Source organism: Sapajus apella, unplaced genomic scaffold (assembly GCF_009761245.1).
Source record: "Sapajus apella isolate SASKATOON/1434 unplaced genomic scaffold, GSC_monkey_1.0 scaffold11, whole genome shotgun sequence".
NCBI lineage: Eukaryota > Metazoa > Chordata > Mammalia > Primates > Cebidae > Sapajus > Sapajus apella.
In genome coordinates, this window is record NW_022436951.1 from 28,290,434 (window position 1) to 28,311,341 (window position 20,908).

Sequence of the window (20,908 nt, forward strand, 5' to 3'; positions counted from 1 at the left end):
TAAAAGAATGGAAATCATAACAGTCTCTCAGACCACCATACAGTCAAATTAGATCTCAGGATTAAGAAACTCACTCAAAACTGTACAACTATGTGGAAACTGAGTAACCTGCCCCTGAAAGACTGCTGCGTGAATACCAAAATTAAGGCAGAAATAAATAAGTTTTTTGAAACCAACGAGAACAAAGATAGAACATACCAGAATCTCTTGGACACAGCTAAAATCTTTTTATGAGATTTTATTGATGGCTTCAGCGTATTCTTATTCATGGATACACTATAATTTATTTAAATAATCCTCTATTGTTAGACATTTAGCATGGATATATATATTTGACCACACAGTGACTTGTCATTGTAGCTAAACCTTTGTCCATACCCATTTTATTTTATAAGTTTAGATTTTTACCAGTAGAATAAGCAATTGTTGCTTAAACACCAAGAAACAGAGCCATTTGTTTTTTGCTTTTTGTGTTTTTTTTTTTTTTTGAGACAGAGTCACACTCTGTTGCCCAGGCTGGAGTTCCATAGTACCATCTTGACTCAGTGCAACCTCAATCTCTCAGTTCAAGCGCTTCTTCTTCCTCAGCCTCCTAAGTGGGATAACAGGTGCCTGCCACCATGCCCGGCTAAATTTTGTATTTTTAGTACAGATGGGATTTCACCGTGTAGCTCAGGCTGGTTTCAAACCCCTGATCTCAAATGATCTCCCAAAGTGCTGGGATAACAGGCGTGAGCCACCAGAGCCATTTCGTTTTTAGGAACTAGGCATGGAATGCCTACAGTATATGGAAGTCTGGGTTAAAGGCCTTTCGTTGTCACAAGGAACAGCAGGAAGGGATCTGCCAACGCAAGTGTGGCTAAAATTTGTTCAGGAGCCTCACAGCACCATGATTTTCAGATAATTTTACTAAGGTTTCACCTAAAGTAAAAGGAAGCATAGAGTTAGATAAAGCAATAATGATACAGAACTTTAACATGAGAGAGATTCCTAATATTTAAGGAAGGATATGGATTTCTTTATATTTTGGGTGCTGTATTATGTTAACATGTATGCTTATATGCTATTTCCACTTTTCTTTATGAGGAAATAATAAATAATGCATATTTCTACCATGTCTCTGTTATTAACATCTGACCACTTGGCTTATGCACCCACTGGAGGAATCCAGCCAAGATCCATGGGCAAGGGACAAGAGAGAACACAGGGCAAAGGAGAGAGGAGTGGGCTGATGGACATGTGGAAATGGAATCTCATGCTTCCTGTGAAGTCATGGCTCATATGTCTCTGAAGGCAGATAATATGTCATGTTCTACAGTTACACTTTTGAGCCAGAGGCTATATTTCAGTAAACATTTTCTTGTCATTATGGCCTATGTTAGACCTTGCTTGAAGATGCAGAGCGATGCAGACAAAAGATGCAAACAGCTTCCACGCTTATCAGTGGCTTAGCCGGTGAAAAAGAAAGATGGACGCAGCAAAGTCAAGAGTTTGCCGCACAAACTAAACGGCTTGTAGGTATGTACACTTTTTTATTGATGAGATTGTGTGTTGACAGTGATAGGGAATTAGAAAGCTTATACTTTAATAAAAATAAAAAACAGCACTTGATTGTTTCAAATTCCTATGTGTGTATGTGTGTGTGTTTCTCCAGCCATTTCAGAGAAAGGGATATTGGTCTGACATCTGTGCTGTTCTTATTAGATGTGTTAACTACATTTATGCTTTTTATTATCAGGTCGCTTTAGAATTCTGAGTGCATGGGCATATTGATCAAGGTCACATTTAATGAAGGCTCTGTCTTATGAGGTTTTGATTCTTTTAAACTTAGAGGTCATTTTCTCACTTCTAATGAGAGTAAAAATAATCCAGTGTTTGACTGCTGGCAGGTCACTTGGACCTTATTGACCAGTAAACCAGACTGCTGCTTATTCACCGGCACACCACATGTGCTTCCAGTTTGATTTGTGGAATTTAGTTTGAAAGAATTATTGTCTTTTTAATTTTTTTCATTTTTAATATGCTGTACTATTACAAGGATGAATCTAAAGTATTTCAGTGGTGTTTGTTTTCTGTTTTAGGGGATGTTCTATTGGCTACAGCTTTTCTGTCTTATTCTGGTCCATTTAACCAAGAGTTTCGTGATATTCTGTTAAATGACTGGCAGAAGGAGATGAAAGCCCGGAAAATTCCGTTTGGAAAGAACCTAAATCTCAATGAGATGTTGATTGATGCTCCTACTATTAGTGAATGGAACCTCCAAGGTCTGCCAAATGATGACCTGTCCATTCAAAATGGAATTATTGTCACAAAGGCATCTCGCTACCCTTTGTTAATTGATCCACAGACCCAAGGCAAGATCTGGATTAAAAATAAAGAAAGCCGAAATGAACTCCAGGTAATTTGTGTTTGACTATGTTTATGTTACTAGTTAAGTTTTATTGCCTCAAACCAACAAGAATCCAAGAGTAGAGAGATATTTGAAAACATTAGATTTTTTTTTTTTTTTGAGATGGAGTCTCACTCTGTCACCCAGGCTGGAGTGCAGTGCATGATCTCAGGTCACTGCAACCTCTGCCTTCCGGGTTCAATTGATTATCCTGCCTCAGGCTCCTGAGTAGCTGACACTACAGGCGCGTGCCACCATATCTGGCTAATTTTTTGTATTTTAAGTAGAGATGGGGTTTCACTATGTTTGCCAGGATGGTCTCAATCTTCTGACCTTGAGATCCGCCCACCTCGGCCTCCCAAAGTGCTGGGATTACAGGCGTGAGCCACCATGCCCGGCTGAGATGTTTTTGTAATTCTAGGTAGAGCAAGCTGAAATCTAATATAAAGATCTTTTCTAAAACTGTGTTAGAAAAGATCTTTATATTATTTATATTATATTATAAAGATCTTTATATTATATTACTTGCATTCGTGTTGATCTCTACCAATGCCATCTTTCAATGGTTTCAGACTATTCTGTTAAGGTCCAGGGCTCTCTTTGATAAATAGAGAACAGCAGAGCTGTATCACACAAATTGTGCAGCACTTTGGGTGAATACTTCCTAATTATTGCATTGTTATTTGTCACAAAAATGGTAGTGGTGAAGAAAAAACATTTCCACACAAGGCCGTTACGTACTTCCCAATAAAACAAAATGATGGTTTGCCAAAAAACGATAGAACAGTTTAAGCTTCTTTACACTTTCACCAAGTATGCATTTCAAAGTCGAGGATCTCTAAAAACTTCTGGACAAGTTGAAAGCCCTTATCAAACTAAATACTTGGGATTAGAAGTGTGTCAGATTTTAGATTTTTTTTAGATTTTGGAATATTTGCATATACATAATGAGATAACTTGAGAATGGGACCCACGTCAGAACATGAAATTCATTTATGTTTCATATACACCTTATTCATATATGTGAAGGTAATTTTATACAACATTTTAAATAATTTTATGCATGAAACAAAGTTTGTATACATTCAACCATCAGAAAGCATACGGGTCAGGTGTGGAATTTTCCACTGTGGCTTATGTGGACTCTCAAAAAGTTTTGTGTTTTGGAACATTTTGGATGCTCAATTTTATTTGCCTCATGCAGTAGAATGCTTTAGCTTCATTTGAATACAGTTATCCCTGTGCGTTGTTTCATGTTAATGTCTGTCAATAGCAACCTTGTGATCCGTTCCTAGATCACATCTTTAAATCACAAGTACTTTAGAAACCACCTGGAGGACAGCCTTTCTCTTGGAAGGCCCTTGCTTATCGAAGATGTTGGGGAGGAACTAGATCCAGCACTCGATAATATTTTGGAAAGAAACTTCATTAAAACTGGGTCCACCTTTAAGGTAGGTTAAAACTGTGGATGACGACGTGCAGAATACTTCCATGAGGCCAAGGCAATGTGACACAAGATAGGATTCTCTCAATTGGCAACAGCTTAAATTTGAGTCAGTGGGAAAAGTTTGTTTTTCTTTTCTATGCTTCTTGACTTTGGATTAAAATATCATTTTAAGAATATTTATTTCACTTTTGTAATGTGAAAAGGGATCTGACTATGTCTTGATGCTCACAGCTTTGAAGCTTCTCCATGCCCCCCTCCCGTTCCACCCCACTCACATCTGGGCAAGCTGATAAAATCTGGGTGCCCCTCCTTTGGCACAGGTTGATAATTCAAACAATGCAATCCCCTGTCCACATCTATGTATGGGATCCCTCACCCCAGCTCTACCCACAAAATATCACAAAGCCCTAGAGCAGCTGCGCCTCCCCGCTCTCTCAAGCCAGTTTTTGGAACCTGCTTGGGAACCTACTCTGACCTGTCCCAAAATCTCTCTATGTGAGTAATAAGCCTTTTTTTCCTCTTTTGGTATATGTGTGGCATCATCAGTCTCAGCCTCTGAACTGGATATTGAGTAAAAGATCCATCTCTCTCCTGCAATGCATCCACAACAATTTTGGTGTTAAATTCTATATTCAGTCAATTATATATATGTGTGTGTGTATATATATATGTATATACATATATATATGTATATATATTATATGTATATATATATATATATATATATATATAATGTTTCTTTCTTCCATCCTTCTTTGTTTCCTTCTTTTTTTTTTTTTTTTTGAGACGGAGTTTCGCTCTTGTTACCCAGGCTGGAGTGCAATGGCACGATCTCGGCTCACCACAACCTCCGCCTCCTGGGTTCAGGCAATTCTCCTGCCTCAGCCTCCTGAGTAGCTGGGATTACAGGCACACACCACCATGCCCAGCTAATTTTTTGTATTTTTAGTAGAGACAGGGTTTCCCCATGTTGACCAGGATGGTCTCGATCTCTTGACCTCGTGATCCACCTGCCTCGGCCTCCCAAAGTGCTGGGATTACAGGCTTGAGCCTCTGAAGCTGCGCGGATGCCTCATGACCATTTCTTTTTTAGTATACGAACGATCTCAAATTACGTAATTGTTTAAAACAGCACTTGATCTGATACAAAAAAGACACAGTAAGGTATATCTCTATTTTATTACTTAAATTTTTTTTTTATAAAAAAGGTGAAAATTGGTGACAAGGAAGTAGATGTGATGGATGGCTTTAGACTCTACATTACCACCAAGCTGCCTAACCCAGTCTACACCCCTGAGATAAGTGCTCGTACGTCCATCATTGACTTCACTGTCACCATGAAAGGTCTAGAAGATCAGTTACTGGGGAGAGTCATTCTCACAGAGAAGCAGGTGAGTGAAGTGTGGCTCCTTTCCCTTCTGTCTTGCTTTATGTCGTATTTCATTGGCAAAAACAAGATAATAACAGTTGTAATAGAACTGTTTCTCTCCTTTTATTCCCTGTGGTTTTTTCCATTAATCTTCAAGTGTCTTCTTTTTTTCCTAAAAGAAATTATTAACCAATCATCTACCCATATGTTTCACATATGTCTCATAAGTTATATATGTTATTGATTGCCTTTATACAGACTGATGATGAAACCAGGAGGAATCAGTCTCATCTTCGGCATCATTATTTTGGTCCTAAATTGCTTTATTTTTCTGAAAAGTGTGTTCTGTTACGAATTCTACTCACTTGTTGACTTTTAATTTTCTAGTACACATCTAGGTTTTTCTTTCATTTGATTTATTATTATGTCTTTAGAATATAAAATTAAAACTTTGTACTCATAACAAACAACATTGTCAGTTCTTATTTACGATCTAAGAGAGCTCTGCAGTATGTCCTGCCGGGGTCTGATGTGAGAAGACAGAAGTTTGAGATACCTGAGTTTCACTCTGTAACTTCTGAAGGCTACTGTCCTAACAATGCTAATGAAATGTCACTCCGTGTCTGCCTTCTTTCCTTCTGTTTTATGGGATAACTTAATGCTCAATGAAAAATGGCCACACATTTGTAAACTTCCTTCTTTTGAGTGAGCATTTCCTCCAGGAAATATGTGAGGCTTCAGCAAAGAAACATGGAATATTTTAATGGGACGGTTATGGTGAAACTGCACGAACTCTTAAGGTTGCTATTGATTTGCTCCTGGGTTCAATAATAACGAGGAGTTTAGCTAACTTGATGGCAACTTCTTTGCTGACCTGAAGATTTATTTACTTTAATATAGTCAGCAAAGTCTTCGGGTCTGTCCTTCCCCTTTTCTGTACCTTTTCTGTGTGTTGTATGGTACTTGCCCTTCTGAGCCCTACCACACGTCTCTTTCTTCCCCACTTCCTCCTCTCCTCTCTCCCTTCCTTTTTTCTGAACATTCTTTTTAATTTATAGCACATGAATCACAGAGTCATAAAGTTAGGAGTTGCATTAGGAACATTTAATCCAGCTTCATAAATTTGCATGATTGGGTGATCTCAGAAAGGCAGATTCTGATTCTGATTCCTGCCCCTGAGTTGCCACTGTGGTTATATCAGCCTTCAAAATATGTACTTGCTTAGGTTTTGAGTCCTGAGTTAAATCTCAATAGAGGTGGTTGAGGAAATTTAGCATTGTCATATAATTACTTCAGGCAGGACTGGGATTCTTGAGCAATAGCATGTGACCTTGAGCAAGTGGGAGTTCCTGAGGGTCTTTTGGGCCACCTCTGTCACTGGTATTTGAGACTCTCCTTCCACCTGCAGCCTTGGCTTCATGGAGAGAAGGGGCCCTGATGGCAGTTTGAATAATATTCTTGTCCTTGGTTTTCTTATATTCAACTGAGATGAATGCAGTCTCCTTGGAACAAATAATTTGACCTGACAGACTTGGAGTGCAGTGAAACACAGCAACAGCAACAGCAACAACAAAAACAAAAATAAACCCATCACTGAGCCTTAATTGTTATAGCAGAGGTTTAAGATGAAATAAGGAGCTTGTCAAGCTCATTTGAAAATACTTGGAGTAGCCTTGAAAAGCCAGTATGGTTGCAGGACCAGGCTTTCTCTTACTTCTCAGGAAAAACTGAGTGCCTTGAGAAAATTACTCCTTTAATATCATCTCATTATCAGAATCTGTTTTGGGCTCACAGGAAATAATTCTTCCAAAATGATTAGCCGGAAGAATGCGACATTCATTTTTTCTTTCATAATAGCAGACACTCGTTTTCTTTTATAATGTGAACCACATTATAACACCTAACCTTTATTTGTTTTGTTCCCAAAGTGAGGTCTTGTGATAGAAGAAGTGAGCTGCTGGATTTAATTTTGATGGAATTTCAGTAGCATGCTTATTCAAAGGGGCTTTTACTTTTGCATCTTCTTCACTTCTCAGCATAGTCCTCAATGTGCTGACATTGCTGGATCTTCTCAATCTGGGTGGTACAGATGGGTCTGAGTTGATGCCTGGTGCTTTTGGGTTATTTCCTACAGTCTAGTTACTCAATCAAAAAGATTCTTATGTCTGTGCCTTATGAGCACAGATATATATCAATGTTTTAAAGTTCAAATTATTCCTTTGACTTCAGTGACAATGCAGTCACTGAAGTGACTTGATATAACTGCTTCTTCGGTGATTATGAATATAAAATAACAATTTGAAATGTTATTGATTTAAGGAGGGCTGTTGATGCTAGTAGAAATACACATAGGAAGGGATAGGATATCCTATGCAGAATAGGAAGTTGATGTCAGAAACTATCTGAGAAATGTGGAGCTGAAACAAAGGCTGAGTCTCTTCAATGGGGATGCGTCATGACTTATAGGTTTGTTGATTCTTCTTATGAAAGGAGGCTCTGAATTGATCATGCAAGGAAAAGACAAATCTTTGACTCCAAAAATTCATCATCCGTTCTATGTCCTGGGGATACAGGGGCAGTGAGGGACCTTATTATCACACCTAATCGGTCACGAATGCTTAGTTACACACCTGCTAGACCTTCAGGTTTGTTTGCTTCTGAAACACATAGAAACCTTAGAGTGTATGAAATAAAGGAAGCGTGATTTTTAACAGAGTTTGTATTTTCTGTGTGCTTCAAGACAGTCATTTTAAATGCATGTGCTGTTCATATTCAGATCAAGGCTATATCCAATTGTTTATCTAATGTACCTGTGAGTAGATTTGGACATTCTGCTGTTATTACCAGAAGGTGATGTATCTAGACCATTTTAAAACCAGTAAGCCTCCAACAACCTTCCTTTATAGAAACCAAATCTCTTAGGCTCACTCTCACTTTGATAATAGAAAATAAGATAGAAACTTAAAAATATCTATGTTCTATTGGGAGAAAAATGCCAGTTTTGATGAACAGCTCCTACTGGTCACACAATACAAGGCCCCAGGGATCATCATTGTTCAGAATTCTGGATGAGCAAACAGGTATGTGATTTCCTTTTGAGGTACAAGTGCCTGAACTTGGTGAAATTGACATGGTAAGTAATTTAAGAAGGACATTGTAGTAGAACGATTTATAATCCTTTGGATATATACCCATTAATGGGATTGCTGGGTCAAATGGAATTTCTATACTAGGTCCTTAAGGAATCACCACACTGTCTTCCACAATGGTTGAACTAATTTACACTCCCACCAACAGTGTAAAAATGTTCCTATTTCTCCATATCCTCTCCAGTATCTGTTGTCTCTAGATTTTTTAATGATCACCATTCTAACTGGTGTGAGATGGTATCTCAATGTAGTTTTGATTTGCATTTCTCTAATGACCAGTGATGATGAGCATTTTTTCATGTTTGTTGGCCTCATGTATGTCTTCTTTTGTAAAGTGTCTGTTCATATCCTTCGCCCACTTTTGAATGGGTTTGTTTTTTTCTTGTAAATCTGTTTTAGTTCTTTGTAAATTCTGGATATCAGCCCATTGTCAGATGGGTAGACTGCAAAAATTTTTTTCCCATTCTGTTGGTTGCCGATTCACTCTAATGACTGTTTCTTTGCCATGCAGAAGCTGTGGAGTTTGATTAGGTCCCATTTGTCTATTTTGGCTTTTGTCACCAATGCTTTTGGCGTTTTGGTCATGAAGTCCTTGCCTACGCCTACGTCCTGAATGGTTTTGCCTGGATTTTCTTCTAGGGTTTTTATGGTGTTAGGTCTTATGTTTAAGTCTTTAATCCATCTGGAGTTAATTTTAGTGTAAGGCGTCAGGAAGGAATCGAGTTTCTGCTTTCTGCACATGACTAGTCAGTTTTCCCAACACCATTTATTAAACAGGGAATCCTTTCCCCATTGCTTGTTTTTCTCAGGTTTGTCAAAGATCGGATGGTTGTAGATATGTTGACACATGCACACGAATGTTCATTATAGCACTTTTTACAATAGCAAAGACCTGGAACCAACCAAAATGCCCATCAATGATAGACTGGACAGGGAAAATGTGGCACATATACACCATGGAATATTATGCAGCCATCAAAAATGATGAGTTCGTTTCCTTTATAGGGACGTGGATGAACCTGGAAACCATCATTCTCAGCAAACTGACACAAGAGCAGAAAATCAAACACTGCATGTTCTTACTCATAGGCGGGTGTTGAACAATGAGAACATATGGACACAGGGAGGGGAGCAGTACACACTGGGGTCTGTTGGGGGGCAGTGGGGGAGGGACAGTGGGGGGTGGGGAGTTGGGGAGAGATAGCATGGGGAGAAATGCCAGATATAGGTGAAGGGGAGGAAGGCAGCAAATCACACTGCCATGTATGTACCTATGCAACAATCTTGCATGTTCTTCACATGTACCCCAAAACCTAAAATACAATTAAAAAAAAAAAAGAAGGACATTAAACAGACATCATTAACACCAGCTCACTGGTGGTGGAGGAAAAAGAAATATTTTTCTGAGTTCTCTTGTTTAATCTTTCTATTTTAATTACTCATGAAAAGTACAAAAAAGAAATAATATTTGGTAATAGAGCTTGAATGATGCCTTTAAAAATGAAAACTCTGACTGGCTGCCATTTTTCTTTTACTGATTTCAAAAATTTGGTTATAAATGCAGTTTAGATATAAAAATAAGTTTAGTTTTCATTTGCTTCTTTGTTAAGCTACTTAAAAAATCATTTAATTAACAAATGCTATATACATGAAATTTTATCAAACCACCCTGTACATGTAAATTTTTATTTTATTTTTAATTAACAAATAGTAATTATACATGTTTATGGGGTACATAATGATATTTCCAAATTATAATGTATAGTGATCAGATTGGGGTAATTAGCATATCCATCATCTCAAACATTTATCATTTCTCTATGTTGGGAACATCCAATATTCTCATTTGAACTATTTAAAATTATATAATATATTAATTGTTAAGTGCTGTCATCTTACAATGCTGTAAAACACTATAACTTATTCATCCTATCTAGCTGTAATTTTGTATCTTAACAAATCTCCCCTCCCCCACGCCTCCCCTGACACTTTCCAGCCTCTAATATCCTCTGTTCTACTTTTCACTTCTATGAGATCAACATTTTTTTTAAGCTTATACATATGAGTGAGGATATATAGTGTTTGACTTTCTGTTCCTAGCTTATTTTGCTTAATATAATGACCTCCAGTTCCATCCATGGTGCTGTGAATGACAGGATTTTATTCTTTTTTTATTGCTGAATAGTATTCCATTGTGTATGTATACCACATTTTCTTCATCCATTCATCTGTTGTTAGGCACCTAGGTTAATTTTGTATCTTGTCAATTGTGAATAGTACTATAGTAAACATGGGGGTGCACACATGTCTTTGATATACTGATTTCCTTTCCCTTGAGTAAATACCCAGTAGTGGGATTGATGAATCATATGGTAGTTCTATTTGTTTCAATGTGTGTATAGTTTTTTGAGGAACTTCTGTACTGTTCTTCACAGTGGTTATATTAGTTTACATTCCCACCCGCAGTGTTTAACAGTTCCCTTTCCTCTTCATCCTCATAGCATTTGTTATTTTTTGACTTTTTGATAATAGCCAACCCAGCTGGGGTGAGATGATATGTCATTGTGGTTTTAATTTGCATCTCCCCGATGATTAGTAATGTTGAGAATTTTTTCATACATTTTTTGGCCATTTTTATGTCTTCTTTTGAAACATATCTGTTAAGATAATTTATCTATTTTTTAATCAAAAATTTTTTTTTTCTGTTGAGATGTTTGAGTTCTTTGTATGTTCTAGATATTAATCCCCTCCTAGATAAATAGTTTGTAACTATTTGCTTCCATTTTGTAAGTGATCTTTTCACTCTGTTGATTGTTTCCCTTGCTGTTCAGACGCTTTTTGATATAGCCCCATTTGTTTATTTTGGATTTTGTTGCCTATGCTTTTGAGGTTTTATTCATAGAATCTTTTCCCAGACCAATGTCTTGAAGCATTTCCTTTATGTTTTCTTCTAGTAGTTTTATAGTTTCAGGTCTTATTTTTAGACTTTCGATCAATTTTGTATTTTTAAAATTCCCTTTGGAATATGTTTCAAAAAATAAGCATATCACAGTTTATGTAAGAATTTTACATTGTAGCTTTAGAATTTATGTAGAATACTTAGCAGAAATCTTTCTCTTTTATCTATCTGTCTGCCTGTTATGAGATAATCCCTTTGGTGGGAAAAAGACTTATCAAAATTATTTTGATTAATTTTACTCTATCGTGTTAATCTGAAAAAGTCTTATCTTCTTCTTATGAATTGGTGGAATGAAAGTAATAGTTTAATACAAATATGTTTAAATCAGCCATGTAAATGAAAATATGCCAATCACCATATCCCTAGGTAGGTTTCCAATCTTTTAATCTTGAATGAAAAGCAAGCAACAATTGTTCTATTTTTTTCTCAGATAATCTTTCTTTTGCCAATAATTTTCTAGTGCCCAAGTATTTGGCCACTTGCTTCTATTTAATATACAGATTGCTTTTGGGATTCCAGATAGTTACTTTAAATTATCCTATTTACTTAGTTTATTTTATTTCCATCAGTTTCAAACTTTGGAGAAATGTGCTTCTTAGTTTTATTTTAATCCTTTGGGAATATAGGCAATTACCTTAATTGACAAATTTGTTAACAATGATATTAAATTGACCACAGCCACCTCAATAATGTCCAATCTTTTTAGTTACTATTTTTTTAATCAGAAATTGAATGATTTGCCACTCATTGTATACATCATTACTAACAGTTATCAATATTTGCTTCATGAGCAATGTGGCGGTCTGATTTTAGAGGTCTGATTTTAACTTCAATTCCATAGTTGTCAAGTAGAGAGAAGATTAGAAATGTAGGCTGTGACAGGTTTTGCCAACTATATTGAGAATTTTGGACCTTTCAAAATAGGTAAGGGAGATCTCCTAAGTGACTATGGGCAGAAAAGGGTCATTAGGAAGACCAGTTTTGGTAGAGTAGTCCATGAATGACAAGTAAATTCTCAAGTAGGGCAATGGATATGTGGTTGAAAAAATGGGCAAATATAAAGGTTTTTGTGCAGGAAGGGTTGATAAGACTTGGTGCTGCTTTTGAATGTGATAGCACTTGTTCTCATTCCCAGTTGACACAAAAGCATTTATCCTTAGCCGCCTAAGTTCTCCTTTCTTATCCGTTTTCACCTACTTTATTATGCAATTTTATGATAATATGTGAAAATCAAAAGTATCATTTATCATTTACTTTGTGCCACATTTCAACTTGATTATTCAGACTACTTATTTTTGTAATAAGCATTATCATGCTTCCTCACCATCATCCTCTGAGCGGTTTCTACGTACATTTTGCGGATGAAAATACTGAGGCTTGCAGAGTTTTAAAACATGGCAAATGTCATGTAGCTGATGGGTTTTTAGAGCTGTGATTCAAATGTATGTCTCCCTGATGTCAAAGCCATCACTCTTTCTACCGCTTTACATTTCTTCCCTTACATGTCTTCAGGTGAAGACCTTTAAGTGCTCACCTATAGGAAGTCAGAAATGATAGTGATAGTGTGTGAAATTTATAAATATGGCAATAAAAATTGTTTGAATTTTTATTATCACTTTTATTTCCAAGTATAACCATATTGTGAGAGGGCTTTTATTATAACTGCTTATGGAAATGAATTTTATAGCAGCAATTAAATGTCACTTGTTTGTACTAATTTCTACATTTTCTGAAATTTGAAATTCTTATCTAGTGAATCAATGAATTGAAATAACCACTAAGGGAGCTTTCATATGTAACCAGATAACAGATGGAAACAAAGCTGATAAGAGCAAGTTTTGCTTGAGTTGCTACATCTTAAAGAATTAAGAATTGAAATGAATTCTGAACTTTTGTTTGGCTTAAAGAGGGAATTCTTCCTTTCCTAGAATGTCCCCAGACCTGATTCACTGTGCTGTGAGGGTGAGTTGAGAGTCTGGTGGGGTTCTACCCCCGATACCCATTCAATCAGTGGTGATTAACTGGCTGAAATAAGAAGCTGTGGCCAGTAGTCTTTGCTGTTTGCCTTCATGCAATTTTGTCTACACATCCTTTCTTTCTTTCTTTCTTTTTTTTTTTTAACATCATGGTTTTCAGAGTGAGCATTTCCACATCTGTATTTCTGGCACAAAGACTAGATTCTCCAGTTCACTGTGTGTTTCAGTTTATCAATTTGAAAACAGATGCAAATTTAATTATTCAATCTGCACTATTAATTGAGTGCCTACGTACCAGGCTTTGTTTCAATAATTGGGGAATTTATCAATGAACAAAATAGACTAAAAAACCAAACTATCCCTGGAGCATAATATATAAGTAAGTTATATATTATGTTAGAAGATGGTAAATGCCATACAAAGTACAGACATTGGTGAGCAGGAGAGCTGGGGAGTCAGCTGGTGGGCTAGCATTTTAAAGAGGGTGATCACAGTGGGCCTCACTGAGAATGTAACATTTGAGGAAGACTTGAATAAGGGAAGAGAGTGAGTTATTTGGAAGAAGAACAGAAGGGACAGAGCAGCAGCCAATGCAGAGGCCCTGAGGCAAGAGAGTTCTTTGTGTCTTTAAGACAGTGAGTCTCAAAGTGTGTTTCCTGGAATATCAGCAACACATCACATGGGATTAGAAGTGCAAATTCCCAGGTGCTGCTCCAGGCCTACAGCACAAGCCTTCCAGATGATTCTAATGCACTGAAGTTTGAAAAACGCTGATGTAGGAAATAGCAAATGTGGTTGCAACAAAATAAAAAGGGGAGAAAAGTAGGAAATGAGGTCCCAGCAGTAATGAAGGAGGGGGCTGCTTGGGATAGCTTATAGGCTTTGGTAAGGTCTTTACCTTTCATTCTGAGTGGAAAGATTGGCGATTGTAAAGTTTTGACAGAGAATGTTTTAGTAGCATCATTCTGACTGCTGGGCTGGGCTTAGACTGGGGGGTAAAGCTGGGGATAGGGAGACCTATTTAGATCTCCTAATTTGGGGGAGAGGTGATGATTGTTTACACCAGGGTACTGATAGGGGAAGGAGTGAGAAATGATTAGATTCTGAATCTAAGTTTGAAGTGGAGAAGAGAGGATTTGCCAATGAATTTGTTGTTGAATTTGAGAAAAAGAAAGTGACCAAGCAGGGTACAAAGGTTTTGGCCAGAGCATCTGGAAGAATAATGTTGCCATTTGCTGGACTGTGGAAGGCTGAGGTTGAGCAGGTTTGAAGGGAGGATCAGGCGTTTAGTTTTGCTGATGGTGCTAAGTAGGAGACATCTCTTGATGTCCAAGTGAAAGGAGGTATGATCTGAAGCTGAGATATAAACTTGGGAGTTATCAGCATAGCGATAGTGTTTAAAAAAGATGTAATTCCTGGAGTAGTATGTGAATAAGTTTCTCATAAGCATAAACTAGTACTAAAAATGAATAATTGTGAGAACCACTAAAGGGAAGTACTTGTATAATGGTTAATAATGATGGTTGGGGCTAGGTCTGGCCTCTCCTTTCCCTCAATGTTTGTATGCATACTGGATCATAACAAAGATAAATTGCATAATTAATTAGTGGGCAGTCCATTATGTCTTAAATAGTTTCTTATGATTCATCACTGCATTACTTTAGATTTCTGGCTCTCTCAATAGGGAGTAGAATATACAAAACCTACTGTATTAGTCTGTTCTCTCACTGCTGTGAAGAAATATCTGAGACTGGGTAATTTATAAAGGAAAGAGGTTTTATTGACTCACAGTTCTGCACTGCTGGGGAGGCCTCAGGAAACTTACAATCATGGCAGAAGGCAAAGGAGAAGCAGGCACCTTCTTCACAGGGTGGAAGGACAGCGTGACTGCAAGCAGGGGAAATGTCAGTTGTAAACCACAAGATCTTGTGAGAACTCAGTCACTATTATGAGAACAGCATGGGGGAACCACCCCCATGACCCAATTACCTCTACCTGGTCCCAGCCTTGACACAAGGGATTATGGGGATTAGAGTTCAAGGTGAGATTTCAGTGGGGACACAGAGCCAAACAATATCATCTACTGAGTCATATCTAGACTACCCAGTTGAGAATGTACATTTCTGGAGCTGGTCTAGAGATTTGAGCCTGGTACCGTATGTTCAGGTAGCTGCACTGAGTCCAATCAGAACTGTCAAAACTGCTTTCCTGTGATTTTGCTGTTTGTCGCCTGCATTTAACCCTAGTTTCCCCATATGTTGCTTATAATGAATTGTACATTATAAATGCAGTTAAACATAGGTAAATTGTCAATGGACTCCAAATCCAGGAAGCTTTTCAAATAAATTCTCTAATACATAAATTTCATTTTAAATTTGTAAATACCATTTATTCATTGTTCTTTCCATTTTGATTCTTTTCTTTAGCTTCACAGATAGAGTCTCTCATAAAGCAAGTTGATATCCATGTATAATTTGACTTGGTTCCAGAAGCATATTTTGTCTTTTGTCCCCCTGCCTTCGGGCTTCCTCTTCCTGTGGCTTGCTCAGTGTCATGGGTTATTTCTCCTTCCTCCACCCTTGCCACCAGCTCCATCTTTTCCTTCTTTCTCTTCTCTGTCTCTCCCTCTCCAAGCTGCCAAGAGGAAGAAATGGACAATAAGGTGAATACTCTTCCAAGGCTTCACTCTCCCAGCTGTCTACAAAGCTCCCTCAGAAAAGATGCAGAACTTCCCTGCTCTTGGAGAGAACAGCAGACCAAGAAGACTTTTCAGTTTAAACATGCTTGTGGTTGCAGCTTATGTTGCTTGCCTGAGATTTCAGAAAGTAGCTTTTCACAGACTTAGATACTATTTCAATTAGCAAGTTTGAAATAACCACATTTAAAAAATAATGGAACTCTCTCAAGCAAGTAGAGAGAAGTAAATCTATTTAATCAGATATCTATCTATCTATCTATCTATCTATCTATCTATCTATCTATCTTTGTCTTCAAATATATTTCCCCTTCAAAAGAAGATTATATGTATAATATTAAATATAACCACAACAATCACCTGAAACTGATTTGAGTTTAGAAAATAAGTGGCTGATTAAGAGGATGCTGGTAGTGTTTTTAGTAGGTTTCATGTTGCTTGGCACCTATTCTTCCTTCCTCTGTTACTTCTCCTCCTCCTTCTTTCAACATTTTATTTTATTTCTTAATTTTATTTTAGACAGAGTCTCACTCTGTCATCCAGGCTGGACTGCAGTGGTGTGATCTTGGCTTACTGCAACTTCTGCCTCCCTGGTTCAAGGGATTCTCTTGCCTCAGCTTCCCGGGCAGCTGGTACTACAGGCATGCACCACCATGCCCAGCTAATTTTTTTGTATTTTAATAGAGGTGGGGTTTCACCATGTTGGCCAGCCTGGTCTCAAACTCCTGACCTCAAATGATCCATCTGCCTCAGCCTCCCAAAGTGCTGAGACTACAGATATGCACCACCATGTCCAGCTAATTTTTTTGTATTTTAGTAGAGACGGCGTTTCACCATGTTGGCCAGGCTGGTCTCGAATTTTCGACCTCAAATGATCCACCTGCCTCTGCTTCTCAAAGTTCTGGGATGACAGGCATGAACCCCTGCGCCTGGCCCTTCTCCTTTTTTTGATGTCCGTATTTCCTGCAGTATGATAAATACAGTACAGGAGCTTGAAAGCAGCCATGTGGGTTAACATCTTAAGGAATACTCAACAAGAGTTTTTAATTGAAGTAGAAAATATATTTATGAAAATTAACAGGAATTGGAGAAAGAAAGAACTCATCTGATGGAAGATGTAACCGCAAACAAAAGAAGGATGAAGGAACTGGAAGATAACTTGCTTTACCGCCTCACAAGTACCCAGGGGTCCCTGGTAGAAGATGAGAGTCTTATTGTTGTGCTGAGCAACACAAAAAGGACAGCCGAGGAGGTAACACAGAAACTAGAAATTTCTGCTGAGACAGAAGTTCAAATTAACTCAGCCCGGGAGGAATACAGACCTGGTGAGTTTGGCAATGAAAGGCAAATGTCACAGGAAAATGAGAGAGAAATGAGAATTAGAGAAATGGAAGGATGTGAGGGAATTATCCAAATGATTATGCAAAGTAGAGATGTTTTATGGAATTTCTGTTGGGAAATATTCAGTAAAATGGAGGTCAAAACATTTCATAATGGTATAAAATTTCTAGGTACTTGTCATTCATATTAGTTGGTAAATCCTTTAAGGTTCTCATGAACTTATTTTGATGTTAGTAAGTAAAGAAGGAGAATTTTAAAAAGTCTGATGACTACAAATTAGTGAAATCTGAGGAATTAGTGCACCAGTTGTTTATCATTTGGTAACACTATGCTGGTATTTTGTGTATAGTCTTTGTATTGGGAAGGTAGTTCTGTGGTCTCATGGGAGATTTTTATCCTCAGCCACCAATTTGCAAATGGCCTTGTACAAGAGAAACCTGCTAAATAATTCAGTTGGCTATCTTTTAGTATTTTATTATTCCCCTTAAAAAATAATCAAAGTGCCATTTATTGATAGAGAGGCAGAAGCATCGTCTTGGCAACGGCTTGTTTTGCAGACTGGAAGCCCAGGTCAGGCATGCTTCTCCCCGGAACTTGACGATGAGGTCCCTCATGGCTACCTCACTTCCTGGGTATTAAATACAGAACCTTTGAAATTCTTTTTTTTTCCCCATTTATTTATTTTATTGCATTTTAGGTTTTGAGGTACATATGAATAATATGCAAAATTGTTGCATAGATACACACGTGGCAGTGTGATTTGCTGCCTTCCTCCCCATCACCTACATCAGTTGAAATTCTTTTGGTTGTCTTCTACCCATAGTAAAAATAGTAAAATATATTTACCAGGGGCCTAGAGATTCTAAAATGAGAAGTACCATTTAATAAATACAAATAGCCAATTACTTACAAAATGTTGTAAATAAGAACTAAATATGTTAACAAATGAGTATTGCTTTGTATCCCATATCTGGTAGGCAGCCACTGATTGCTGTTTTCATTTAGAACTCAGGCTGATCCCTTTGCACGGGTCATTTATTTTCCTCTCTCGTAGCACATGCAACCTTGCTCTTTGTCTTCCAGTGGCTACACGGGGCAGCATCCTCTACTTCCTCATTACCGAGATGCGCTTGGTTAATGAGATGTATCAGACTTCACTCCGCCAGTTTCTGGGCTTATTTGACCTTTCCTTAGCCAGGTACGTCTGTACTAGGAAAGCCAAGCTGAATTCTATATCTGCAGACTAAAATGATGACATTACATTTATAACTTCCTTCTCCTTTCTTAGTAAGAGTCGTTTTCTTTTTTAAATCTCAGATCAGTGTAATTACCAGTGTGCTAACAAATCATTCTGATTTGTCTCATTTGTCATTTTATGCCTAGAGAAAGCACTATCAACTATTTATCCATTGATTTGATTTCTTTGGCTTCATGTATTTCTGTTAAACAAGAAAATCCCTAGATATTGTTGTGAGTGATCATGCCCTGCAGGTAGAATTGATTTAGACAACATTCAGGATTCTGTTATGTTATTTCATGTTGAGAGAGTGCTTGTTATTTTAGATTTAGGAGGCTTACTCTTGTGTAAAAATAAGAATTCTTCCTCCAAGGTTACTTATTTTCCATTAAAGACAATTGTTTTTACAGAGAATTGAAAAGGGCAGTGGGATAAGCCTGATTTAAATGTTCTCTTCACCAGGTCCGTCAAGAACCCAATTACAAGCAAGAGGATTGCTAATGTCATCGAGCACATGACCTATGAGGTTTATAAGTATGCTGCCCGAGGGCTGTATGAGGAGCACAAGTTCCTGTTCACCTTGTTGCTTACCCTAAAGATCGACATCCAGAGGGACCGGGTCAAGCATGAAGAGTTTCTCACTCTTATTAAAGGTCAATATCACAGTAGAGACGATAGCACACAGGTACAGATGGAGGAGTTACTGTGAAAGCCCTTAGTAGAACATATTTTGGTTACAGCAATTTCCTGGCATTATGTAAATTTGCATTTGAGTGAGATATTTTGTTTGTTCTTTTCTTGAGTGATAGCTATCTATTGAGGACCTAATGTATACCTGGGCATGGAATAGGTATTGGGACATGTCAGTGAACAAAAGCCCTTGAAAAGCATATATAGATTTAGGGAGGCTGGCCTGGTGTGGTGGCTCACGCCTGCAATCCCAGCACTTTGGGAGGTCGAGGCAGGCGGATGATGAGGTGGGGAAAGGAGTTTGAGACCAGCCTGGCCAATATGGTGAAACCCTGTCTCTGCTAAAAAAAAAAATACAAAAAGTTAGCTGGGTGTGGTGTCATGCACCTGTAGTCCCAGCTACTGAGGAGGCTGAGGCAGGAGAATCGCTTGAACCCAGGAGGCAGAGGTTGCAGAGAGCCAAGATTGTGCCACTGCACTCCAGCCTGGGTGACAGTGAGACTCTACCTCAAAAAATAAAAAAAAGGAACTTTATAATGAGTGGGAAGATAGTAAGCCCTGTGGAAAACAGAGCAGGATGAGAGGGGTGGGAAGTTACAGAATATGTGAGTGAGGTGGGAGAAGCATCAAGGTTTAAGTGGGGTATTCAATGGGACATTTAATGGGGTGGCATGCCTAAGAGATTGGTAGGTAGGCAAAGACCTGACAGAGCAGGCGGTGCTGGCTATGGAGACATTTAGGGGAAGAGGGCTGAAGCAGAAAGAATGGCATCAGGGCCTCTGGTGGAGTGAGGCTGGTGTGATGTAAATAAAACAAAATGACCGGGTGATGAGTGAAGCGGATGAGGACACTGTGCAGCCCATCCTGTGCATGATTGATTCTGCATCTGCTGAAGTATTGCTCACAGCCAGGTCCCTTGGGCCATTCAAACGAAACAGCCCAGTGGAAGGCTGGAAAACATAAATTCACTGTCACATTCTTGAATGTCTTGAAAAAAATATTTAGAGTAACAGTGTGTCTTAGTTCTCACTGCTGTAAGAAGTTACTATAGACTAGGTGGCTTATAAACAACAGACATTTATTTTTCACAGTTCTAGAAGTTGGAAATCCCAGATCAGGGTGCAGCACAGTGGGTTCTAGGGAGGAGCCTCTTCTGGCTTGTAGACAACTGTCTTCTCATTGCATCCTCACATGCTGTGAGCAGAGAAGAGGAAGCAAGTTCTCTAGTGACTATTATAAGGGCACTAATTCCATTCCTAAGGGCTCCACCTTCATGGCCTCATCTCATCATAATTATGTTCCAGTGGCTCTTCTCCCAGGACCATCAGAATTGAGATATAGAGTTTCAACATAGGAGTTTTGGGAAGACACAATATTCATCCCATAACACTATGAAAATGATGCCAGGGACTAAATAGATTTATCTGGTATGTGTTTCTAAACCAAGTCTTTAAAGATAAAACATAATTTTATCTAGCAGGGGATTTTCATGCTTAACATGGAGAGTAGATTTGTAGGGGAACTTGCAGATGACCCCTAGGGGAGCAGTAGGGAAGTAATGTGGATATATGCACATCCTGTGCCCTGGTTGGGGGTACAGGTCCATAGTCATATGTATGCAAATATATTTTCAGGTTCATATACATATTCATATTC

The 20,908-nt window shown here is 38.1% G+C and overlaps 1 protein-coding gene across 4 annotated transcripts in view; it reads left to right on the plus strand.

Annotated features, from left to right (window-relative positions):
- Positions 1-20,908, plus strand: part of DNAH5 (dynein axonemal heavy chain 5) — a 362,294-nt gene that overhangs the window by 292,570 nt on the left and 48,816 nt on the right. For all 4 annotated transcript variants that reach the window (XM_032279092.1, XM_032279095.1, XM_032279094.1 and 1 more), the window contains 7 exons: positions 1,383-1,518; positions 2,082-2,398; positions 3,685-3,840; positions 5,045-5,227; positions 17,066-17,309; positions 18,409-18,523; positions 19,025-19,215. In XM_032279092.1, the coding sequence (XP_032134983.1) occupies positions 1,383-1,518; positions 2,082-2,398; positions 3,685-3,840; positions 5,045-5,227; positions 17,066-17,309; positions 18,409-18,523; positions 19,025-19,215 (1,342 nt within the window). The remainder of the gene's footprint in view (positions 1-1,382; positions 1,519-2,081; positions 2,399-3,684; positions 3,841-5,044; positions 5,228-17,065; positions 17,310-18,408; positions 18,524-19,024; positions 19,216-20,908) is intronic.